At 38.0% G+C, this 23,891-nt stretch overlaps 2 protein-coding genes across 26 annotated transcripts in view; one reads left to right on the forward strand and one right to left on the reverse strand.

Moving 5' to 3' along the window:
- The window catches only part of LOC134823167 (small ribosomal subunit protein eS7-like), a 98,010-nt gene that overhangs the window by 23,873 nt on the left and 50,246 nt on the right, over positions 1–23,891 (reverse strand). The gene's annotated exons all lie outside the window — the stretch shown is intronic.
- LOC134822641 (uncharacterized) overlaps positions 1–23,891 on the forward strand; it is a 28,675-nt gene that overhangs the window by 1,098 nt on the left and 3,686 nt on the right. For 2 of the 25 annotated variants that reach the window (XM_063833784.1, XM_063833786.1), the window contains exons 2-18: positions 13,645–13,710; positions 14,013–14,068; positions 14,398–14,552; positions 14,722–14,855; positions 15,013–15,076; positions 15,330–15,380; positions 15,959–16,561; positions 17,081–17,200; positions 18,367–18,438; positions 20,258–20,307; positions 21,601–21,718; positions 21,974–22,030; positions 22,221–22,244; positions 22,468–22,527; positions 22,835–23,080; positions 23,206–23,292; positions 23,515–23,544. In XM_063833784.1, the coding sequence (XP_063689854.1) occupies positions 13,645–13,710; positions 14,013–14,068; positions 14,398–14,552; positions 14,722–14,855; positions 15,013–15,076; positions 15,330–15,380; positions 15,959–16,561; positions 17,081–17,200; positions 18,367–18,438; positions 20,258–20,307; positions 21,601–21,718; positions 21,974–22,030; positions 22,221–22,244; positions 22,468–22,527; positions 22,835–23,080; positions 23,206–23,292; positions 23,515–23,544 (1,993 nt within the window). The remainder of the gene's footprint in view (positions 1–13,644; positions 13,711–14,012; positions 14,069–14,397; positions 14,553–14,721; positions 14,856–15,012; positions 15,077–15,329; positions 15,381–15,958; positions 16,562–17,080; positions 17,201–18,366; positions 18,439–20,257; positions 20,308–21,600; positions 21,719–21,973; positions 22,031–22,220; positions 22,245–22,467; positions 22,528–22,834; positions 23,081–23,205; positions 23,293–23,514; positions 23,545–23,891) is intronic. The other 23 variants (XM_063833787.1, XM_063833789.1, XM_063833785.1 and 20 more) reach the window with 22 other exon arrangements.

Below are 23,891 nucleotides of genomic sequence, written 5' to 3' on the forward strand. Positions count from 1 at the left end.
ATGAGTTATGTCACGTGACTCAGATCCGACCAATCACATAACAGGAGCAATGAGCATCGGACGGTTGTCGGTTATCCTATGTTTACTTTTCTTATCTGTATTTGACCCTCTGTTGAGGTGGTTATCAGACATTTTTGTGGAGCTACTAGATTGTACAAATCAACGGAGAGAGAGTCGGCGGATGACGTCACTTTTTTTCTCGGAGGAGGTTTCGGGTTGAAGTACGCTCTTCTTTGAGTTGCTCAGTGCTCTCAAAACAGTGCGATTAGTTCACGATCTCACTGTTTTTAGAGCAACTAACAACACAGTCCGTGCGATTATAAACTAATTTCACCGATTATATAACACCAGATGCGTGGAGTTATACGCGAATCTAACTGCTTGTATAATACGATTACACCAGTTATTGCACTATGCTGCGCCTCGTGAAATAACAGCAATAATCGAACTCGGCTTCGCTGCGCCTCATGCAATTCATAGTGTAATCGCATTATATGCAGTTAGATTAGCGTATATAATTCGTATTATAATTCGTATTATAATTCGTATTATAATTCGTATTATAATTCGTATCATAATTCGTATTATAATTCGCATTATAATTCGTATTATAATTCGTATTATAATTCGTATTATAATTCGTATTATAATTCGTATTATAATTTGTATTATAATTTGTATTATAATTCGTATTATAATTCGTATTATAATTAGTATGATGACTCCACTTCTGGCCTATTTAACGGCCACTTATATCTTTTGTCGGTTTTTCTTCCTCCAGGCTAAATGAAACTTGTGACCAGACAGGGAGTGCGATTACAAAACTAATCGCACTGATTTTCTGGAAAAGTACTGTAATATCGTGTTACGCAATTTTCTGCCCATACGCTAACATAAGTTTACAATAGTTGCACGAGCGTAATAATACAGCTCAATAATACGGTGTCAATAAAGTAAATAGTGTAGTGATACATTGTGGAATGTGGGGCCAAAAGCAAAAGTGTGACAAGCTCACAAGCTTGTTTGCGTAGTCAGATGGTTATCAGCACCAGTTTTAATATGATAATGATAACATGTAATTCTACCCGAGAACTACCTAAGAACGTCTTTAAGATAAGCTCGCTGAAAGGAAGCAACGAGCACTGAACAGGTATGGAAAATAAAAGCGAATGTAAATTCTGCAGGTCTTCATATACTGTAGGTATTTATTCCGCTTCTAACATTACGGTAATGTACAACATCTAGACATGTTCCGAGAATTGTGTTTCCACTGGTATTAACACTACATCACGTGTTTGGGACCCGGGTTTACGGATAATTAGGAATTTGTAGATTTGCAGATTAAAATATGTACAAATTTACAGATTTGCAGATCCATAGGTCTAGTCCATATTTCTTTTGAAACGTGACAGTGATTATGGGTTTTGATCAGTCAATACTCAGTATCAGCCAATCGGATGCCAGTATTTACGGTACTGGAATCCGATTGGTTAATAACAGTCACATGTCAGAAAAAAAACATGGTCCACCTCCCCACCAGTATCCACATCTACAGATTTATGGATTTTCAGATATATGAACCTGGCGTGTTTAACCTTTTTGCAGGATTCGTTTAATAAAGTGACCACTTTCTGACTTTCAGTTGTCTGAGGCAAAATGATAGTTAATATTTGGAGTTTGGTCTAGACTTTATCCTATTTTATTTCTCCGCTAACACAGCACCAGATTTTAAAACTTTTAAAGCTTTCTTCTTTGATCATTAAAATGTAATTTTATGTTTACTTATGACGAATAAAGTTACATAATAATACAAATAAGTTACATAATAATACAAAAAAGTTATAACAATGCTTACATTTACTTTTGTACGAACAGTGAAATTAACACCGTATACGTATGAAAAGTACTGACTAATCTGGTGGATTCGTGTAGTGTTTTTGAGTCTCATGATTTGATAGTTCTTTTATTCAAATTTCTGATTGTTTCTGAATAGACTCAGTGAAGACAGATTCTAATGGAAATAAATAGCTGAATAACGTATCGACATTTCTACGTCATACAGTACTGACTATATACATTATTAAGTTACTATAAATTAACACTGTATCTACTAAAGTGACGGTTAGAACTAACCCAGTATAGTAGCAGCCTGAAGAAGGAACTAGGAAGTGAAATGAATGTGTATATCGGAAATATATTGTTAGTACCTATACTACTGCACACCACCATGTATGGTCAATAACAAGCAGTGAACACTGTCTGTCCTTACCTGTCACGTGTGTAATGAACTTTTCTTAGTACTCAAAATAAGCGTGAAATGTGAAATATGTGGAATTCCTGAGCAGTGTTCGTTAACAATTCCCAGTTCTGTCAATTTAGTATCGAAAACTTATATACTTATAATGAGTCGTTAAAACACCGCATTCTTAATGAAATCACAACTTGATAGTCGATACTCTACACAAAATATAGAAGTAATAGAACTCTACACCAAGTATAGAAAGATAGAAGTCAAAATTGTCTCTCATCCTGATCTTATCACTGCATCATGAAGTAGTGCTATATACACTGTACAGTGTTATATACACTGTATATATATTATATATATATTATAATATATACTCTATACAGTGTTCTTAAAATTCTTCACAGTAAACCAATTAAAAGGGACTTGGTGTTCACATCCAGATGAGATATATCTGACAAAAAGAGAAGACAACAGAAAATGAAATGAGGTATTTACTATTGATATCCCGCTCATATGATTAACCAACAACACAAGGAAGGTGGTTAACCATGTCAGAGCGGCTGACTGTGAGTGATGTGAGCAAATGAATTCAAGTTTTAATACTTTTATTAAATAGTTAGATTAACACCATTTCCATTTCTAAAACATTACGAGGTCCTTATTCTTCTTTTCTTAGCTTTAAAAAAAACAAGCAGTGAGTAAACACATATGTGAGTACTCATTGGAATTATTTAGTTATTCTGTGGACAAATTAATAGCTAATAAATTGTTCTAAAGAAAAAGAAGAGTTGGGAGGGTTTCATTTTTCAATTGTTACGAAAGGCTATGTCACTAACTAGATATTTAGAGAACTTCAATTTAAGCAAATATACCTTTGGTCTTTTCAGTTTCTATGTATCTGAGGTATTTTACAATGTGTACCATGGCATAATTGAAATTCCAGGTGCGGTTTTGTAAATGACTTCATGTTACTTCATTTATCCGGTCGGTAACACCACATCTGTCCGACAGCGACTCTTGTCCAACTCATGTTACCAGAAAAAACGACATCTGTCCGAAATTGGAAAGGCCTTGGAAATTCTCTGTCGCACTTGAGTTCGTGTCGCACTACAGTCCATGTAGCGTACTGTAGTGCGACAGTGTCGATCTTGGAGGTTTTCGCACTAGGGTACGTGCAACACAAGGGTACGTGTCGCACTACAGTACGGGAATCATGTTATCTCATTATAAACAGGGTTTATTTGTTAGATTACGTGTATTATGTTAAAGTATTAACACTTGTTCTCGATGGATCACATCAGCGTTAGAACAGTGGGAGCAACGTCACAAGATTACCCGTGAGCTTGTGAAATACGAATGTGATCCGAAATTGCAAATGTGATCGGAAAGTCGGACAGATGTCGCCAAAAACGACTCCTGTCGGACAGATGTCGCCCAATCACTTCGGTCACAGGATACAACGTTTATATAACAGTAGTTTATCAGTCAATGGAGCTTTTTTCACTGATACTGAATGTGTACTGCAAAGTGTTGCTTGCTCTTGTTTAATAAACTAAATTAGCAACTATAACAACAGTGCCACATATTTTGCCACAAAGTTTCCACATATTTTGCCACAAAGTTGCCACATATTTTATACCTCTAACTTACCTTAATCTAAGTCTTGCTCCATAGGCGACTGTTACTTTATCAATAATAGCATCAATTATACACATTTCTGTAACACTAGTATAGATAGTTTTACTTTTCTAACTTCCTACTTTCTAACTTTATACTTTCTAACTTCCTACTTATCATGTTATGCACAAGCAGATAACAGTAGTAAAAGTAGTAACAGTAGTAAAAGTAAAGTAGTTATGCAACTACACAACAAGATAATGCTTTTCCTGAGTAGACATCTAAGTAAACTATAGGTAAAAATATAATATTAATCATAAGCTAAAATGTACTAATCTTTGTATTCTAAATGGGGAAAAAGAAGAAACATTGTCAGTCAGTCGAGAAAATTGTCAGTCAGGCTATATGGCAGCTTTGTAGATGTTGTGACTATGCTAGTAGTGGTCCCAGGCTTGCGACTGGAATTGCGGTGTTAAATCGATTTAATGGTACCAACGATCCACCTCCCACTTGTTGTTTGGTACTTAGCATTAATAGTGTTAGCTGTAGCCATTTATAGCAAGAATCTTAAAACTAAAGGGGATGACAAGGAAAAGAGGAAGGAAAAAGAATAACGGGACAAACAATTAATTAAAGTATTTATAGGAGCATTAGATATTGTAATTACAAGCTTCAATAATAAATCACTGACTAAAACTTCTAATTAAAATGACACTTGGTACGCTCGCCCATTTTCACTGGTCAGTCTGAACTTCGGTTTAGCACGTTGTACACTTATTCACCTAAGTTTCAGAATTTGTTCAGTTTAGCAGAGTTAGTACCCGTGTTTCAATAAATCAAAAGATATCAGGGGAGTTCTTTAATAATGTTACGGTCATCTAGAATACCGAACTTCCTGAAAACGTTATCATATTTCCTCAGACAACGTTTAATGCCTTTAATCAGTCTATCACGGCTATATCCTCTATCAATTAGAATTTTGAATATTTTGTGAAGATGGGAGGTAAAGATATCCAATCTAGTGCAAACATTACCATATCTAAGAACTTGACTTGAAAAAACGTTGTAGCCAACCTCGGTTGGGATGTTACTGTGAGGAAATGTAAGGGATACAACATGAAAATTAAAATCATCAGTTTTGTTATACACTGATATTTCTAGTCCTTCTGTGGAAATATTAATATTTAAATCAAGGTAGTTAATGATTTTATTATTGGAACCAGCTCGCTCCATCTCCAATGAATTAGGATAAATATCTTTAATCAATTTATGAAAGTAAAGGTAGTTAATAATAGATAAATCGTCAACATATCGTTTATTATTGGATAATATCTTTGCTATTCCCATTTTCTTTTCCTGAAGTAAACGTTTCATATAATTAAATTCCTTTTTGCCAACAGTGAGATCAGCTATAGGGGAACTTGAATTTCCACCCATAGGAATACCCTTGGTTTGTATGAATACAATCCCACCGAAGACGACATAAGTGTTATAAATAATAAATTTAACAGCCTCTTTTAGGTCATCTTGACTAAAGCAGGCATGAGAATCATAGGTTTTATTATCTCTACATATCTCTCCTGTTATCATCATGTGATACTGTAGATACCATCAACATATCCTACTCTCCTTTTCTCCTTTTCCTTGATTTTCATCTCATCTACCAGTATTATGCGCTGAGTAGCTTGCAATTCAGTCGAGATATATACACAATAATATATATAGATAACGATATAGATAATAATCTTACGTGACCCCTACCTCTCAAATAACGGAGTAGTTCGCTGTTTATTAGTCTCATGATTGAAATACTGATATCTGGATATTATCCGGTTGGAAGAGACAAGGACAAGTGAAACAAGGAAGTTAGGAGTAAGGGCAAATTTTCGGCGTCAACGCCATCTTCAGGCTCAAATTATTTGTTACACTACTATATAACAAATAATTTGAGCCTGAAGATGGCGTTGACGCCGAAAATTTGCCCTTACTCCTAACTTCCTTGTTTCACTTGTCCTTGTCTCTTCCAACCGGATAATATCCAGATATCAGTACCCCTACCTTGTTATATACTCGTTTTAGCAGTTTTAGTACTAGACATTAAACAGTATTTTACCGTAGTATTTTAGGGCATTTATTAGTGTACGACATTTAGTACAGCAGGGTAGTGCAGAGAGTTTTAGGGAAACAGAAAGTTTATTTTAACATCTCTGTTTTGGTTATCAAAGAGTTCAGTTTAACAACTCTGTTTTGGCTATAGAGCTATAGGAGGATAGTTAAAGATATTGTTAAGGGCAGAGAGTTTTAGGGAAACAGAAAGTTTATTTTAACATCTCTGTTTTGGTTATCAGAGAGTTCAATTTTACACCTCTGTTTTGGCTATAGGAAGGATAGTTTGGGATTTGTTTAGGGATTGCTAAAACGAGTGGGAGATTGTTTATACTATCTAAGGATATTTAAGAGTGGGCCTGTTGGATGGCAGGACACTTTTTGGTTTGAATACAGCAGACGTTTACAGCTAATGTTTACAGTTAAAGAACTAGGCTATTCGAATTATTGACTTAGTATTTGAGGAACACTGAGATATTGTAATTACAATTCTTAACGGTTTATTCGAATTGAAGTATTTTCCCTTGTCACCTTGCTGAACAAAATATAAAGGAAAAGAGCCTTTTATCAACTGGAGCCTGATTAATCAATTGGATAATACCCTCGCAGTGATTTGAGCATAGATGACTATTGGCAGTGACAAGGAAGAACAAGCTGCAGCAGCGGCTGAAGCAGAAGAGGAGTTGGAGAAAATCAAAGCTGAACGAGAGAAAATCAAAGCTGAACGAGAGAAAATCAGAACCGCACTGGAAGAGCTCAAAGTGCAGGAGAAAAAGATTAAAAAAGAGGTGTTCGAAGTGGGCGATTCGGATTTGGAGGATAACGAGAGCGAGAATGATCATGACGGATCAGGGAAAATTTTGAATTCAAAATTATCCCGAGCAGCTAAATTGAAGAGGTTTGAAAAAGGAGAAGATTTTTCCATGTTTTGTGAGAGATTTCTCTCATACGTGAGAATAACCAGATTGAAGAGTCCATTACTGAATGAGCATTTGCTCCAAAGTGTGGACGATAAAACCTATTCGGTATTGAGGGCAGTCAAGCTGAGTGATAGGGAGAAAAAAGATCCTGAGCTTTTTTGTGCGCTCTACAAGCGAGCCATCTATGGCAACGAAGCTACAGCACTTAAAAACGAACTGCTTAACTGTCGTCAGCGGCAGGGAGAAGATATAGGTGAGTACGTTTTTCGACTGAGGGCGAAGTCGAATGTAGCTTACTTGGATGTAACAGTGGCGGAAGACAATTGTCTTTTGGCTCTTTTACGAGGAGTAAGGAGCAAAAATATGATGCAGCAGCTCAATGTAGCCAGCTTCGCTTCATTTGAGGAAGCAGTGAAATTGGCAGAGAAAATAGAAGGCGTTGAGAAGATGATGAATGAGAACGATAGAGAAATTCCCGTTTCTTCGATTATGAAACAAACGGCATTTTCCGACGAGCCAACCGTTCACGACCCCTCATTTTCGAGGCAAAATAGTCGGGAGGAGCAAAAAGAAGCTACTTATCAGAGACCTACGGGGGATGGCAGATCGAGATCTTGGTCCGGTGAAAAGAGGGACAAATGGCAAGGAGATAACAGAAACTCGTCAAGACCCAGACCAGTGCACGATAGAGAGCGAGACGGGTGGCGGAGTTACAAGAACATAACGTGCTGGAATTGTAACAAGACCGGACATGTACGAGCTAACTGCTGGGCGAGAAGAAGATCCGGTGGAGAATTCAACCGACAGTACAATGGAAATACAGGTACATTTAAAAGAGATCAATCTGATTCTCGTCGTTATGGCCAACCTGCATATCAGGGAAACTATAAAAGCTTTAATAATTATCGGGGCCAAAATTATGCACGTAATCAGGGGAATAGCAGAGGAGGAAACATGATGCAGCGGGGTAATTTTCACCAGACCGGCAACACGGGGTTTCCTGACAATTCTTTAAACTAGAAAGTGGTTGTACAGGCGTCCGGGTGGATCCATACAATTGTATGACAAATCAGGGCGTATTCAGAGGGGAATGCTCTAGAGTGCAACCACAGTGTCCCGATATAATAGTAAGAGGTAGTTGCCAGGACATTGCAGTCAATGTATTAGCAGATACCGGTGCAAGCGTTAGTTTAGTGAATATTCGGTTAATTGACCGTTTAAATATGACGCAACACATTAGACCTTCCCGAATAAGAGTTGCTGGCCTTTCTAATAAACTCATTCCCATGAGAGGGGAGATCGAGTTACAGGTCAAAATTGCTGGTACATCGGTCACGCACAAATTTGTGGCCTGTGATGTAATTTCGGAGGATATCTTAGCAGGAAACGACCTACTAAGGAAGCTTGAGACACGCATATATCTCCCGGAAAAACTTTTAACAACTACTTACGGCCAGGAACAGTTCATCGATAGACCGATTAAGTTGGTAAATCGTTGTAAGGTCAAATGTAGCAAGTCCGTCACGGTACCTGCGAATTCAGTAGTGTATCTGACCGGGAAGATCAATCCCAGGGGAAGTAAGGGGTCTAACTATGAAGGTATTGTCTTCGGTAGTCGCAACTTGGTCGAATCGACTGGAGTTACAGTGGAAAATGCAATTGCATTTTCTTGCAACAACAGAATACCATTGAGATGTATAAATCCCATGTCTATTGATGTTGTGATCAACAAGAACAGAGTTATTGGATTCATGGAACCCATGGAAGAAACTCCTAATATGGTGAGGGGAGTAAGAAAAGTAAGAAGGGGAGAAGCTTATTCAGCTGCGATCAATATACCCAGGTTGGAGGATGCAGTGCCGGAAGAGATCTATAGAGAGAACGGTAGATGGCGAGATATGGAAAGTCTATATAAACAACTCAGGGTAGATGATATTGACATCACGCCACAGTTGAAGGCTGAGTTAAAGGACTTACTCGCTGAGTACAGTCATTGTTTCTCGAGAGACAAGTTTGATCTAGGAGTAGCAACATTTTATGAGGCTAATCTCCGGCTTAAAAGAGATTATGTTGCAAAGTGGGTCCCGAGTAGAGACATAAGTTACAAAATGAGGCCTCACATGGACAAGGAAATTGGGAATTTGGTCAAATCGGGTCAAATTGAGAGATGTCATTACAGTAATTGGAATTCTTGTGTATTCATGGTGGTTAAGCCGGGCCAAACAGATTCTTACAGAATGGTTCAAGACATGCGCCAGCTAAATGAGCAAACCCTACCTGACAATTTTGAGTTGCCTAGAATTAACACAATCATGGACAAAATGTCAGAGTGCGGGTTCTTAACCAGCTTTGACTTCACTAAAGGCTTCAATCAGATTAGGTTGAGGGAGGAGGATCGGCCCCTCACAGCATTTACCCACCATGACGGATCCAGGTACCAGTGGGCACGACTAGTCATGGGCCAGACCAGCTCATCAAGCCAATTCGCTAGGTGCATGTCCTACCTTTTCTCAAAAGTTCCTTTTAGTTCTTTGATTTGCTTTTTGGATGATATCCTTGTAGGCTCCAATTGTCCAAAGGAGCACCTGAGGAGGATTCGATTCATTTTGGCAAGATTGTCACGGGGCGGGATCAAGATCTCCACCAGTAAAACCCAATTGATGAGACAGGAAGTCAAGTTTCTGGGACATATGATCAGCAAAGAGGGACTGAGGATCGATCCAAAGAGGACAGAAGCAATCAAGCAGTTACAACCTCCAGATTCTGTCAAAAGGTTACAGAAATTTCTAGGTGCCCTGAATTATAATCGTGGATTCATTAAGGGATTCAGTTCCATTGCAGCACCTTTGTACAAATTGTTACAAAAGGGGGTCACTTTCAAATGGGACTCTGACTGTCAGTCTGCGTACAAGGGCTTAATCCAAGCCATGTGTCAGGCCCCTACGTTAGCAATACCAGAGTACAACGATCCAAACCAGTCATATGAGGTCACAGTGGATTCCAGCAAGATAGGGCACGGTGCAATGCTGACGCAGTTAATTGATGGACAACGGAGAGTTATGTCGTACTGGTCCAAGGCTGTGCCAGTGCACATGCAGAAGTTAGGAGCCAGTAGATTGGAATTCCTGGGATTGTATTACAGCCTGCTTCATTATAGAATATATTTGGAGAATACTTCATTTCGTGTAATTACAGATTGTAAAAGTTTGCTCAACTTGACGACTATTTTTCGCAAAGAAAATAGTTATATGCAAAGAAGGCTGGCTGATTTGGCGTCTTTCCGGTTTAAGGTAGTGCATGTCTCCGGGGAGAGCAATGATATTCAGTGGGCGGATTATCTGAGTCGGAATCCTGTGGAAATAGAGACCACGTCAGTAGCCACGCAGACCAGTGATGATGCAATTGCATCGATCAAATCCATCGTGGTAGAGAGAGAAAATGATTCATTTGACAAAGTTGAGAGTAAGCAGCAGGTATCAGAGAAACAGTACACACGGACACACATTACACGGGTGCTGAAATCGGAGATAGAATTACCTGAGCAGCCCATTACGCTGGCAGAAATTCGGAGAGAATATGCTAATGATACAATTTTATCAACAGTAATTAAATGGGTAGAAAGTGGGCAGCCTCCAGATAATGTCAGTTACCGTAGGGATTCTGCTGAGCTTTGTCACTATAGACAAAATTTTGACATGATGACGGTCAAAGAGGGGATTCTACATCGCAGATGGGTAAATCCCACTAACAGACAGGAGGACAGAGATCTTATTGTGGTGCCGAGGCCACTTATTGACAGAGTTTTACATTCGTACCACGACGGCAATTGCCACGTGGGTGCGGATCTAGCACTTGAACACTGCCAGAAGAGGTTTTACTTCTACAAACAGCGCAAACTTTACAAGTTATATTGCGAAGCATGTATCACGTGTGCACAGGGTAAGCAGCCTCACAGCTTCAAGAAAGCTCCATTGAAACCCATTGTTTATAGCCACTTTGGGCAGTGTGTTGCCATTGATTACTTAGAGCCATCTAAGAAGCCTACGAAAAGGGGCCATACAGCACTGTTAACAATGGTCGATATGTTTTCTAACTATGTGGTGTGCAAGCCAGTGAAATCTACAGGCACAGAGGAAGCCATTAAGGTTATCGTGAATGAGTGGATCCTGAAATTTGGAGTCATGTCTACAATCATACACGACTTAGGACCGAGTTTCTCGAGCACTTTGTTCAAGTCAGTCTTAAAAATGTTCAACATTAAGGATATACACGGAGTTCCGTGGAAATGTCAGACCAACGGACGAGCTGAGGCCTTCAACAAGAAAATCAATGTTTGTATGAGAACATGTCTAAATGAGAATCAGTGGCAGGACTATGACTTGTGGATTAACTACATAGTGTTTGTGCTCAATAGCTTGAAATCCACTAGGACCAAATACTCAGCCAATTTTCTGTTATTTGGGCGTGAAGTCATGAGTGTGAGAGACTTGTACATACAGGATGATGAGAGATTAGAGCAGATTTATTCCGAAATAGATGACGGTGACTCTAGACAGCTTCTTGCATACAATTTGTATCGCAATATAGCTGAGCTGAGGTGACTAGAAAAGCAGCTGCGAACAATGCTGTCAAGGCGAAGTTTATGAAGACGAGCTACGATAAAGGAGTAAGAGGACCATTTTTCGAGAGTGGGGAGTGGTGCATGTTATTGGTTCAAAGACCTGGACACAAGTTTGCTCCCAGATTTCAGGGCCCATACAAGATAGTAGAGAAGCTTAGTGATTGGAACTACATTGTCCAGGTGGGACAGGAGAAGAAGGTAACCAGCATCACGAAGATGAAACCTTATAAAGGGGGAGAACCACTCACCAAGGTTCCTGGAGCGGCTGTGGGATTTCCCAGCGGCTGTTCTGTGGAAAATGAAGGCAACGTGAGTGAGGTGAGCATTCTATCACCTGGAGCGGCTGTGGGATTTCCCAACGGTTGTTCTGGGGAAAGTGAAGGCAGCATGAGTGAAGTGAGCGTGGTCACTGATAGTGATTCAGATGATTCAGATGATTATCACATCATCACGAGAAGTCGGAAGAAGAAGAGGGATCAAGGAATTCCTTGTCCCTCATCTAAGATCAGTAAAAGTGGAGGAAAAGCGTCAGCACCAGTGAATCTCACAAGTTCTGGAAATGATGTACCACAAACTGAAGTTGGGAGTGGAGATCCGGCCATTGTGGTGGAAGAGGAGGAACGAGGATTGGATGACACGATAGTAAACTCATCGCTCAACGATGTACCGCGTCAGGAAGAAGATCCACAATTAAATCTAAGTGCAGATACCACCGAATCTTTTCACGATGCACTAGATTCAAGTCAATCTCAAAACATTGACTCTAGTCCGGAAGTAGCGGCCGCATCTGCTGGACCGAGCAGAGAGGGCAATATGCAATTCGGAGAAATAGATAGTAGAGGACTTACTCTTGCTGACATAAGTCGTGAAGAAGACGGCAGAGATCCGAGGAGAAAGTATGAACTCAGACCGAGAAAGAATAAACCGAAGTATGTTTAATCACAGGAGAAATGTCGGAAATGACTAAAATAAAGTCATATAGACTGGAACGGTAATTTGCGTGATATATTTGATAATTGTGCACAATGGTATTTTGTTAAAGTATTTACAGTAAAATCACGGTATCAGGGATTTGAAAAGAACAACCTTGTTGTTACCTTTTCGTTTTAACAGTCTTATTATATTACTAGGTCGACCTGAGTGTTGATTCTTACCGTATTCGGGAGATTGATCACCTCTTTTTTACATTAAGTTTGAATCATAACAACACTTTACTTAAAGTAATACTAATCTTGACATCAATTAGAACATGGTTATTTTCAACTTGGTGATGAAATTAATTTTGGGCAGCTTTGGTGCCAGTTTTAACTTTTAATAGCAAGAGAGACACATTTTTTTTTTCCAATTTTATGTGGGTTTTAAAAAACACTTTGTAGGTAGATTTGATATATATTAGAATTTGTAAAGTTATCCATTGCAATTGCAACGGGAGAACTTCCACAAAATTTTGTGGGGAGGATATGTTATATACTCGTTTTAGCAGTTTTAGTACTAGACATTAAACAGTATTTTACCGTAGTATTTTAGGGCATTTATTAGTGTACGACATTTAGTACAGCAGGGTAGTGCAGAGAGTTTTAGGGAAACAGAAAGTTTATTTTAACATCTCTGTTTTGGTTATCAAAGAGTTCAGTTTAACAACTCTGTTTTGGCTATAGAGCTATAGGAGGATAGTTAAAGATATTGTTAAGGGCAGAGAGTTTTAGGGAAACAGAAAGTTTATTTTAACATCTCTGTTTTGGTTATCAGAGAGTTCAATTTTACACCTCTGTTTTGGCTATAGGAAGGATAGTTTGGGATTTGTTTAGGGATTGCTAAAACGAGTGGGAGATTGTTTATACTATCTAAGGATATTTAAGAGTGGGCCTGTTGGATGGCAGGACACTTTTTGGTTTGAATACAGCAGACGTTTACAGCTAATGTTTACAGTTAAAGAACTAGGCTATTCGAATTATTGACTTAGTATTTGAGGAACACTGAGATATTGTAATTACAATTCTTAACGGTTTATTCGAATTGAAGTATTTTCCCTTGTCACCTTGCTGAACAAAATATAAAGGAAAAGAGCCTTTTATCAACCTCTCATGATCATATATTATGTACTTCCAATCTTCTATACTCAATTATTTCAGTTGACCTCAGCGGAATCACTCCGAGTGTATGTTCAAATGGAGGCTATCAACGGGGAAACTATGCTGGTAACTAAATCATCTGTGGTCATTTTGAATAATTTGTATGAAAAAGTGGTATTCAAAATGATCAGTTTTATCTAACTGATCTTAAATATAAATGTGTAGCATTTGTTAACTTTGACCGAGTTTCTAGTGGTTTCGTAGAAATGGACGGCTTATTACGTCATAACATTCCATCAGTTTACCACCTGTGTGGCTACCTGTGCGTAATGATGCGGATTGTATATCAAATTTAGGACAACTGAAATTGTCCCTCGATTATTCTGTAGCTGTGACTCTCTTCAAAATTAACAGTTCTTCGTTTACAGGGATTCAAAAAAAGCGACTGTTCCAGATTCGGTTTGATAAAGGAAAATGATTTCGAGTGAGTTTTGTCTCATTTTCGAATCTATTTTCTCACGCTGACATCTAATACGATAGTCATGTGCTTGAGGAATTTATTTATCGTCTCGTTTTGCTTTCGAGTTACGTCAAACGGATGAAACCGTAACCCTGTACTACTGGGAAGGGAAATTATACGACACGCGGATTTAGGAAGTAGAATTTTCAAGTTGTTTTACAAGGTAGTTTATAATGGTAGGTATAAAACGCGCGGCTCAATGCGCGCGTCAGCTATTTCACGTGTTTAAATCAAATCGCTGGAGCAGTACAGCTGATGAACGTAACTGATATTAAATGTACATTGTTTTTCAGCAAAATACTGAAGAAGCTACGAAGTTGCGACGAAAAAATAGAAAAAGATTTAAGGAAAAACACGGGGAGAAGGACAAAGAAGAAACCTGGCCTTTTTGGAGGGGATAAAGCGGACAGTGGACTTGACGAATCCAGTTCAGTATGCGAGGATCAAGGTACACCTTGCAGTATTTTCTGTGATTTCATTCTGCACATCATAGCTAACAACTGTTTCTGATTTAACTTAGCGACAAAAGAATTTTCTAAATTATAGAATCAAACAAACTCGCTCATACTGATAAAATAATTTCCAGAAATTCAGTCCTTACAGTTTATCCTGAACAGGGTTCCACCGGGAAATCAAGGTTCACAGTGACAGTCCAGGGTCAGCAAATACCAGTGGTACTGGCTCCTTCGCACCATCCTTATCCGGGGGTAGCAGCCATAAAGGGCACTCGGGAATGGTGGCCCCTGCTACTGTGAGTACATTTATCTTATTACACCCAGTTTAAGGCCCTGAATTAATAAAGGAAAACATGAAAATGATAACAATCTGTGTGTCATGTATTCAATAATGTTGGGTACGATATGCCTTGTGAACTGGTGAGCTTGTTAACTAATTAAATAACTTTCCAGTATGAATGGGAGCCGCAGCCTGGACGGACAACCATACCAGAAGCAACTTACGTCGCCCCAGAAGGTACCACACTTGTTTCTGAAGAACACCAGCTGTTTAAAAGAGCTTATTAAGTCCGTTCTAAATTTCAGTGGATACATTGAGTGTGTACCTAAATTGTAGTTTTAAGTTTTATATTATTATATTAAGTGTTATCAAGATGTAAACAAAATCCTGTTAGTCAATGTACCTGGAGGACAGTGATAGACCCTTTAAAAATGTAAAACGTAACACACGGAAATTGTTACATGTAACACTCATGAATTGTTACACCCAGATATACACCGAATTGGTACTTTTGAGCAAGTTTGGTCGCCTGAGCCTGAAGGTAACATGTCATGTGCAATGTCACGTGCTGTTTCAATCACTGACGAGACTGAATACATGATAATGGAAAATAAAAGGGACTATATAAACAATAACAATAACGACAACTTTACCAGACTTTGTGACATGGACCCTGACACAGGAAAATGTGACACAGTATTTGAGCGTCCTAGATGTTACGCCTTGCCAAGACAAGCTGTTTGTCCTATATCACCACCAACTTCACCTAGATGTCGACATTCAAGCTCGACTAGACCTATACTTCCTTCCTCGCTTGCACTAACTAGACGTATAAGTAGCCACACAACTCCGTATATACCCAGGAAAAGTTCCGGGGGTTCTATCTTTAGCCCAACCTCCCCTGGCAAAGTGCCATTATTTGGCAGCCGCCCTTCATCCCCTGGCAAAGTGCCACTTTTTGGCAGCCGCCCTACATCACCTGACAAAGTGCCACATGAAAAATGTGATTTACTTGATAGACGACAATACCAGAATGCAGACAGACTCAACAAACCAGGTACTGACATTGTTTAGACCTCCTTACTATTCACATAACCTTAGATTTCCCCTTAATTTCAGAGTTTCAGTTGTATCCAACTCCACCACCAGTATCTCAACTATCACCTCCACCACCTTCCAAACTATCTGATCTACAGAACAGCTACGTGAACCTGCCCCGCACAAACAGTGACCTACTCTCTCAACCATCTACACCGTCTAAACCGCCTCGGTTACAAAGTGTTTCCACGCCTCCCCCCAAAAAAGAGTATAAACCTAAATTTGACAGGAGTGCCAGTCAACCTGCCATCCCAGTAAAGACTTGGAAACAGTCCATACCCTCCAACTTACAGGACACAATGGAGATAACTAACCCAACTAGTGTCGCCAAGTTTACCAGAAACAGTTACATCAACCTACCCCGATCTCCTACACACCAAGTTCAGCCTGATAGTGACAATGTTGAGTTGGTAAGACCCCGCTCCTTTGCATTTGATCTGGCTCTTGATACCGAGAATCCTGACTTGAGACGGAGCTACGAGAGGAGGAGGGGGAGTGACAGTGTAGTTCCAGCTAGTAGGTCTCCTCTTCCCAATCCTCTTACAGAAACCTACGCGGATCCCATTAGTGTCTTCCGTCACTCCGCAATACCTAGATCCTTCAGTCTGGGCGACGTCTCTCCTGGTTTGTGACTTGCACCATGATTTGTGGGATAGTTGTAGTACAGTGACTGTTGCTTGACTCTTGACCATGACAGACTTTCGTAAGTGCGACTATACTATCAGTGCGACTTTACTATCAGTGCGACTATACTATCAGTCAACCAGTGCGACTATACTTTTATATCAGTGCGAATATACTATCAGCTTGACGATACTGTCAGTGCGACTATTTTACTGCCATGCACAGTCCTTATATTCGCTCATCTTTCTGGTCACTGAATACTTAAGACAAGTGACAAGCTGAATACTGACGCTTTCACTTACCTGCCGTATTATATCTGATTTACAATGTTTATGCATGTGTAATGAAACGTAATTCCTCCTGCATGAAGTATGTACAAAACTGCATGTTCCTTTTCGTGTACTCGGGATCTGTACTTGAAATCCCATGTGAATATATCACATTATAACCCATGTGACGTCACACACCACGTGGAATGACGTCATACACCACGTGGAATGACGTCATACATCCCGATAGGACGTGTGCAGGATAGCGTGAGCTTTGGTAGCGAAGTACTTGTCCCATTAGTTTCCTCGGTTGGGCACTACGAGGCCACTATTAGAATCAATGATCCTAATGTGGGTTATCTAAATCCAGGTATTCCGTATTGAGCGAGTATCGTGTCAGATCTGTCAATGATTGGCGTTCATCCTGTGAAGAATAAGTCAACCATCAGCTCATAATTAATGTTAAATTATACATAACTAGAAAGCCCGTGGTAACAGGGACGAAGCTAATAGTATTCTTTGAAAGAAAGTTTTTATCGCATCAAAAAAGATCCATCCCGACCGAAGATACAGTCAATTTAAATATAAAACACTTTAAACACAACGTAATTACCACAAAACCGATCAAAATGACGTTAAAACAATCTTTGCACGTGCATGTGTGCATTAAAACACCGTTGCTATGGAACCTTTTGGTTGTTACCTAAATTCCTATTTCTCATCTGATTTGCACGTGGGCGGTCGTACATACATACAGACAGCAGAAATGATTCTCTGAATTATAGTAGAGATTACATAATTAATGTTAAATTGCATAATGTTAAATGCTATAATTGGGTTATTTATGTCGACTAATTAATTTTATCAGATGTTTGTATTATTATGTTTATGTTTAACTCGGTAATCAAATCTCCGTTCACTGATGGCACGTCATGGGCTTTATTTCAATGTTCGTGATAAATAACCGACTCAAAAGATGACCTTCTCGTTTCTGATTTTGTTACAAACGATGACAGAAAACAAGGAATATTTTCTGTGATCGGGAGTTTAGTTTTAATTTGTTGATGATACGCAAACGTTACAAGTTGCATGATGGGTGCTGGCATGGAATATTTATGTTTAGTTGTTGTAGAACATTTGTAGAAGTAAAGTGCCAATAACTTCTAAATTTTAATTTGCATGTATAATTTACTCGTGAATCGTGATTACTGATTAGATTAGATACCCCAAATATCTTATGAAACTTTAGTTGAACATCAGAGTATACACTATATTTGAGTACTGGCTACTAAAACTACTGGCTACTAAAAGTACTGGTCAATAAAAGTACTGGCTACTAAAAGTAATGGCTACTAAAAGTACTGGCCACTAAAAGTACTGGTCACTAAAAGTACTGGCTACTAAAAGTACTGGCTACTAAAAGTACTGGTTACGAGAAATACTGGTTACTAAAAGTACTGGTTACTAGAAATACTGGTTACTAGAAGTACTGGTTACTAGAAGTAACCAAATGTCACTAACTCCAGCTCTATTCAGATGAGGTTGAGGCCCCCACTCGAGCTGTACCCAGAATGTACCCTACTTTACCTGAACCTGAGCCTGACTGGGGTGAGTGTTCCTATCTTTATCTGTGTGTTTGTTTGTACTAGTGTCTGTATCTTTATCTGTGTGTTTGTTTGTACTAGTGTCTGTATCTTTATCTGTGTGTTTGTTTGTACTAGTGTCTGTTTCTTTATCTGTGTGTTTGTTTGTACTAGTGTCTGTATCTTTATCTGTGTGTTTGTTTGTACTAGTGTCTGTATCTTTATCTGTGTGTTTGTTTGTACTAGTGTCTGTATCTTTATCTGTGTGTTTGTCTGTACTAGTGTCTGTATCTTTATCTGTGTGTTTGTCTGTACTAGTGTCTGTATCTTTATCTGTGTGTTTGTTTGTAATAGTGTCTGTATCTTTATCTGTGTGTTTGTTTGTACTAGTGTCTGTTTCTTTATCTGTGTGTTTGTTTGTACTAGTGTCTGTATCTTTATCTGTGTGTTTGTTTGTACTAGTGTCTGTATCTTTATCTGTGTGTTTGTTTGTACTAGTGTCTGTATCTTTATCTGTGTGTTTGTTTGTACTAGTGTCTGTATCTTTATCTGTGTGTTTGTTTGTACTAGTGTCTGTATCTTTATCTGTGTGTTTGTTTGTACTAGTGTCTGTATCTTTATCTGTGTGTTTGTTTGTACTAGTGTCTGTATCTTTATCTGTGTGTTTGTTTGTACTAGTGTCTGTTTCTTTATCTGTGTGTTTGTTTGTACTAGTGTCCGTATCTTTATCTGTGTGTTTGTTTGTACTAGTGTCTGTATCTTTATTTGTGTGTTTGTTTGTACTAGTGTCTGTATCTTTATCTGTGTGTTTGTTTGTACTAGTGTCTGTATCTTTATCTGTGTGTTTGTTTGTACTAGTGTCTGTATCTTTATCTGTGTATTTGTTTGTACTAGTGTCTGTATCTTTATGTGTGTGTTTGTTTGTACTAGTGTCTGTATCTTTATCTGTGTGTTTGTTTGTACTAGTGTCTGTATCTTTATCTGTGTGTTTGTTTGTACTAGTGTTCGTATCTTTATCTGTGTGTTTGTTTGTACTAGTGTCTGTATCTTTATCTGTGTGTTTGTTTGTACTAGTGTCTGTATCTTTATCTGTGTGTTTGTTTGTATTATTGTTCGTATCTTTATCTGTGTGTTTGTTTGTACTAGTGTCTGTATCTTTATCTGTGTGTTTGTTTGTACTAGTGTCTGTATCTTTATCTGTGTGTTTGTTTGTACTAGTGTCTGTATCTTTATCTGTGTGTTTGTTTGTACTAGTGTCTGTATCTTTATCTGTGTGTTTGTTTGTACTAGTGTCTGTATCTTTATCTGTGTGTTTGTTTGTACTAGTGTCTGTATCTTTATCTGTGTGTTTGTTTGTATTATTGTTCGTATCTTTATCTGTGTGTTTGTTTGTACTAGTGTCTGTATCTTTATCTGTGTGTTTGTTTGTACTAGTGTCTGTATCTTTATCTGTGTGTTTGTTTGTACTAGTGTCTGTATCTTTATCTGTGTGTTTGTTTGTACTATTGTCTGTATCTTTATCTGTGTGTTTGTTTGTACTAGTGTCTGTATCTTTATCTGTGTGTTTGTTTGTACTAGTGTCTGTATCTTTATCTGTGTGTTTGTGTGTACTAGTGTCCGTATATTTGTGTGGTTTACAAAGAACAAATAGTTGAGTAGGGTACTGTTTTGGAGTCACACAGCGAATTACTAATAATAATATATATAAATAATTAATAACTAATAACAATGTGTATATTTGTATTCTCCTCTGTAGTTGCTATCTCGACAAATGAGGAGAAATAAAATTTAAACTTAGTTAGTAGCAAATAAGTTTGTTTAGCTGTTTAAACAGTAACTTTCAGATCCGGATGCATTGTACGAGAATTTTGAGCCTCCACCACCTCCAGCTGTTGTGAGTATAAATCAGTACATTTTATAATAGTAATAATACTATATAATAAGTGGCCCATAAGTGACTACCCACACGCAACCTCTTAATAACTCACGTAATTCGTCTCTAAATTGCACCAAAATTTCAGAGATTATAGATATGGGTCAGATTTCCTGAGAGTTTCGTAAGCCACGCCCAATTACAGTGGGCGTGGCGTGACACTCCCTCTTTTTCACTATTGTCTTCATAAAATGAGAACGCTTTAAGCTAAGAACTCAAAATTTTTTGCACACATTTGGCTTGATAATTGAAAACTTTTCCAAAAGTTTCAAGTTCATTGGTTAAAATATGGCTAAGTTATGACCATTTCAAAACTCATCGGATACGTGATCCGAGCACTCAGTCAGTGATATTTGCACTCAATTAGTGATCTCGTCACCCAATCTGATCAAGAGTAAGGCGTTAGCGTGTATTAATGAGGTTCATTAGGCTTTGATTGGATACCGATGATGACTTTGCTAGAAAGAAAAACAATTTTTAGGATAAATCAATAAATGAAATCAACTAATAAAAATTCCCACACAAAAACAATTCAATAATTTCAATTAAGATGTTCAAATTGTCGTCCCCCAGCTGCAATCACCTTGAGGCACCGCTTCTTCACACTCCGACAAGCGTTCGTAGCAAACGCTGGGTCCATATTTTAACCAATGAACTTGAAACTTTGGGAAAGGTTTTCAATTATCAAGCCAAATGTGTGCAAAAAATTTTGAGTTCTTAGCTTAAAGCGTTCTCATTTTATGAAGACAATAGTGAAAAAGAGGGAGTGTCACGCCACGCCCACTGTAATTGGGCGTGGCTTACGAAACTTTCAGGAAATCTAAGTTTGACCCATATCTATAATCTCTGAAATTTTGGTGCAATTTGGAGTCGAATTACGTGAGTTATTAAGAGGTTGCGTGTGGGTAGTCACTTATGGGCCACCCTGTAGTAGCACTATATTATAATATTACTATAATAATACTAATATACGAATAATGACATAATGATACCAATGATAGTGCTGTTAACATTCTTCATTATATAATAACTTAGTGTCAACTTGTTAAATAACTTAAACAACGTAACAACTGTTAAAAAACGTAGGATTAAATGAGTACAGAGTACAGACACCAGGGTGTAGTGTACCCTTAGTAGTTAGTATACAGACTGAACATCTGACATAACATCTCTTAGCAGCTTTTTTTCGCTTCGTCCTCCTATTTTCCATTTCTGATTTGTTATAAATTATCAATCACGAGACTCGGTTTTCAGGACGATAGAGTTGACGAGTGGATTGATGACGAACAGCTATACTTGAACCAGGAGGTTGAAGGAGATGGAGTTGAAACGGAGGATATTTACGAGAACCAGGAATTTGACTCCTCCAGCGGTTAGTTCCACTCTTATCTCTTATCTCTTATCTCTTATCTCTTATCTCTTATCTCTTATTTCTTATCTCTTATCTCTTATATCTTATCTCTTATCTCTTATCTCTTATCTCTTATCTCTTATCTCTTATCTCTTATCTCTTATCTCTTATCTCTGATTAGTGCCCAGGAAAACTATTCACACTAGAATTCTTTTAATTGTAAGACCTTGATATTTTCAACCGACCTCTGTTTTTTAAATCAATGATCACATAAAGAAGACGGTGAAATGGAGGATATATACGAGAACAATGAGGCTGATCACTCGTCCAGCGGTTAGTTTCACTCTTATCTCTTATCTCTTATCTCTTATCTCTTATCTCATATCTCTTATCTCTTATCTCTTATCTCTTATCTCTCATACACACAATAATTCCTTGATAACGTTCATTATAAAACCAACGAACACACAGAATGACCTACTGACTTTAAAAAAAACAGAAAACTGAAAGGTTTACTTTTCAGAGGAAGAAAGTTCGGAAGAAGAAGGTAAGATATGTTAAATAAAATCAATTGCTGGATTTTATTCAATGACAAAGAAAACATTCTCTTCAATTCATTTGTTTAAATCTCGATCAACGATTTGCATTCTATCACAATTGCTAGTGAAGGAAAATCAGGTTCAAGTACGCATGTATAATAATGTAAATTGTAACTTATAATTTCCTGTTTTCGTGTGGTTTATCAAGATGATTGAACTCTTCTACTCTAGGAGATAATTTCGCAGATATTTCACGGAGGCTTACACTGGCTATGTCAGTCATTAATACAGGTATAATAATAGCACAGTCGTCTTTGAGAACAGCACAAAAAACTCCAAGGGACCTTTACCTTGCTTTACAAATTTTACTGAAAATGATTATCGTGGTTGTTCTTAATTAATCGTTTGATTTGTTGTTAATTGCATCCTCTTGATTTTTACATCAGTCTCCTTAAAACTGTTACTCGATCAGTTCTATGGTTATCACTCAAAATAATTCTATACTTGTTTGTTAAATGTCAATCATCACTTCATTCAACTTCATTGCCACTTTATATTTTATCTGATAATTAAACACTGTTATATAAACTGTTCTCAGTTAAGAAAGAGTCAGTTCCCGTGAGGCCGCCGATCCAGCCCCCTGCAGCAGGCTCCTTCGGATCATCCGTTGCTAGACGACCAGTGGAACCCCCAGCCGCTCCAGTGGCCGCCAAGCCGGCTACTCCATCACGTGACGTGTCATCACGTGACGTGCCATCTGGACCTCCTGCGCCACCTTCGAAACCAAAACTCAGTTCATTGGACCAAAATACCAGTCATTTTCTTCCTACTACTCCTTCTCCCGGTACAACTTGTTATGTTTAATTATCTATAGATAGTATAGTATAGTATAGTATAGATACTCTACTCAAAATAGGTTTTTCAAGACTATTATCACTTCTCAATCACGTTTGTATTGAACACTTTCAGTGAAAGGGACAAGTGGAGGTATGAGCATCAAGGAGAAAATAGCTTTGTTGAACTCAGAGAAAAGTAACGATTATCTTGTTCAATCAGGTATTTACTATTTTGTGTTTCCTTCATCTATATTGTACCTCACCACGCTCCGACTTATAGTGCGGTAATTGACCAGTAATTGACCGGTAATTGACCTCGCTCCGACTAATAGTGCGGTAATTGACCATCTTCCGATCTCAACCGGGGTTTTTATAACAATTCATCGTTACTGTATTGGTTAAACAAAGTCAGACTCGATTATCATTATCTAACATTCTTCAGAAAAACCTCCAACTAAAAAGCCTGTTCACGGTAAAATACAAAATCGTACTTTCCTGATAAATAAAACAAGCTTAATTTGTCTAAATCAAAAATAAATATAGCATGGCTACTTTTAATTAACATGTTTTTCTATTGATAATCTTTCTTCGCTCTTATGAGTCACCAACTATCATCAAAATAACAAAAACCTCCAACTAAAAAGCCTGTTCACGGTAAAAAAAACAAAATAGTACTTTCCTGATAAAATAAAACAATCTTAATTTGTCTAAATCAAAAATAAATATAGCATGGCTACTTTTAATTAACATGTTTTTCTATTGGTAATCTTTCTTCGCTCTTATGAGTCACCAACTATCATCAAAATAACAATTTTTTCA

This window comes from Bolinopsis microptera, chromosome 11 (genome assembly GCF_026151205.1).
Source record: "Bolinopsis microptera isolate Bmic1 chromosome 11, MBARI_Bmic_1.0, whole genome shotgun sequence".
In the NCBI taxonomy this organism is placed as follows: domain Eukaryota; kingdom Metazoa; phylum Ctenophora; class Tentaculata; order Lobata; family Bolinopsidae; genus Bolinopsis; species Bolinopsis microptera.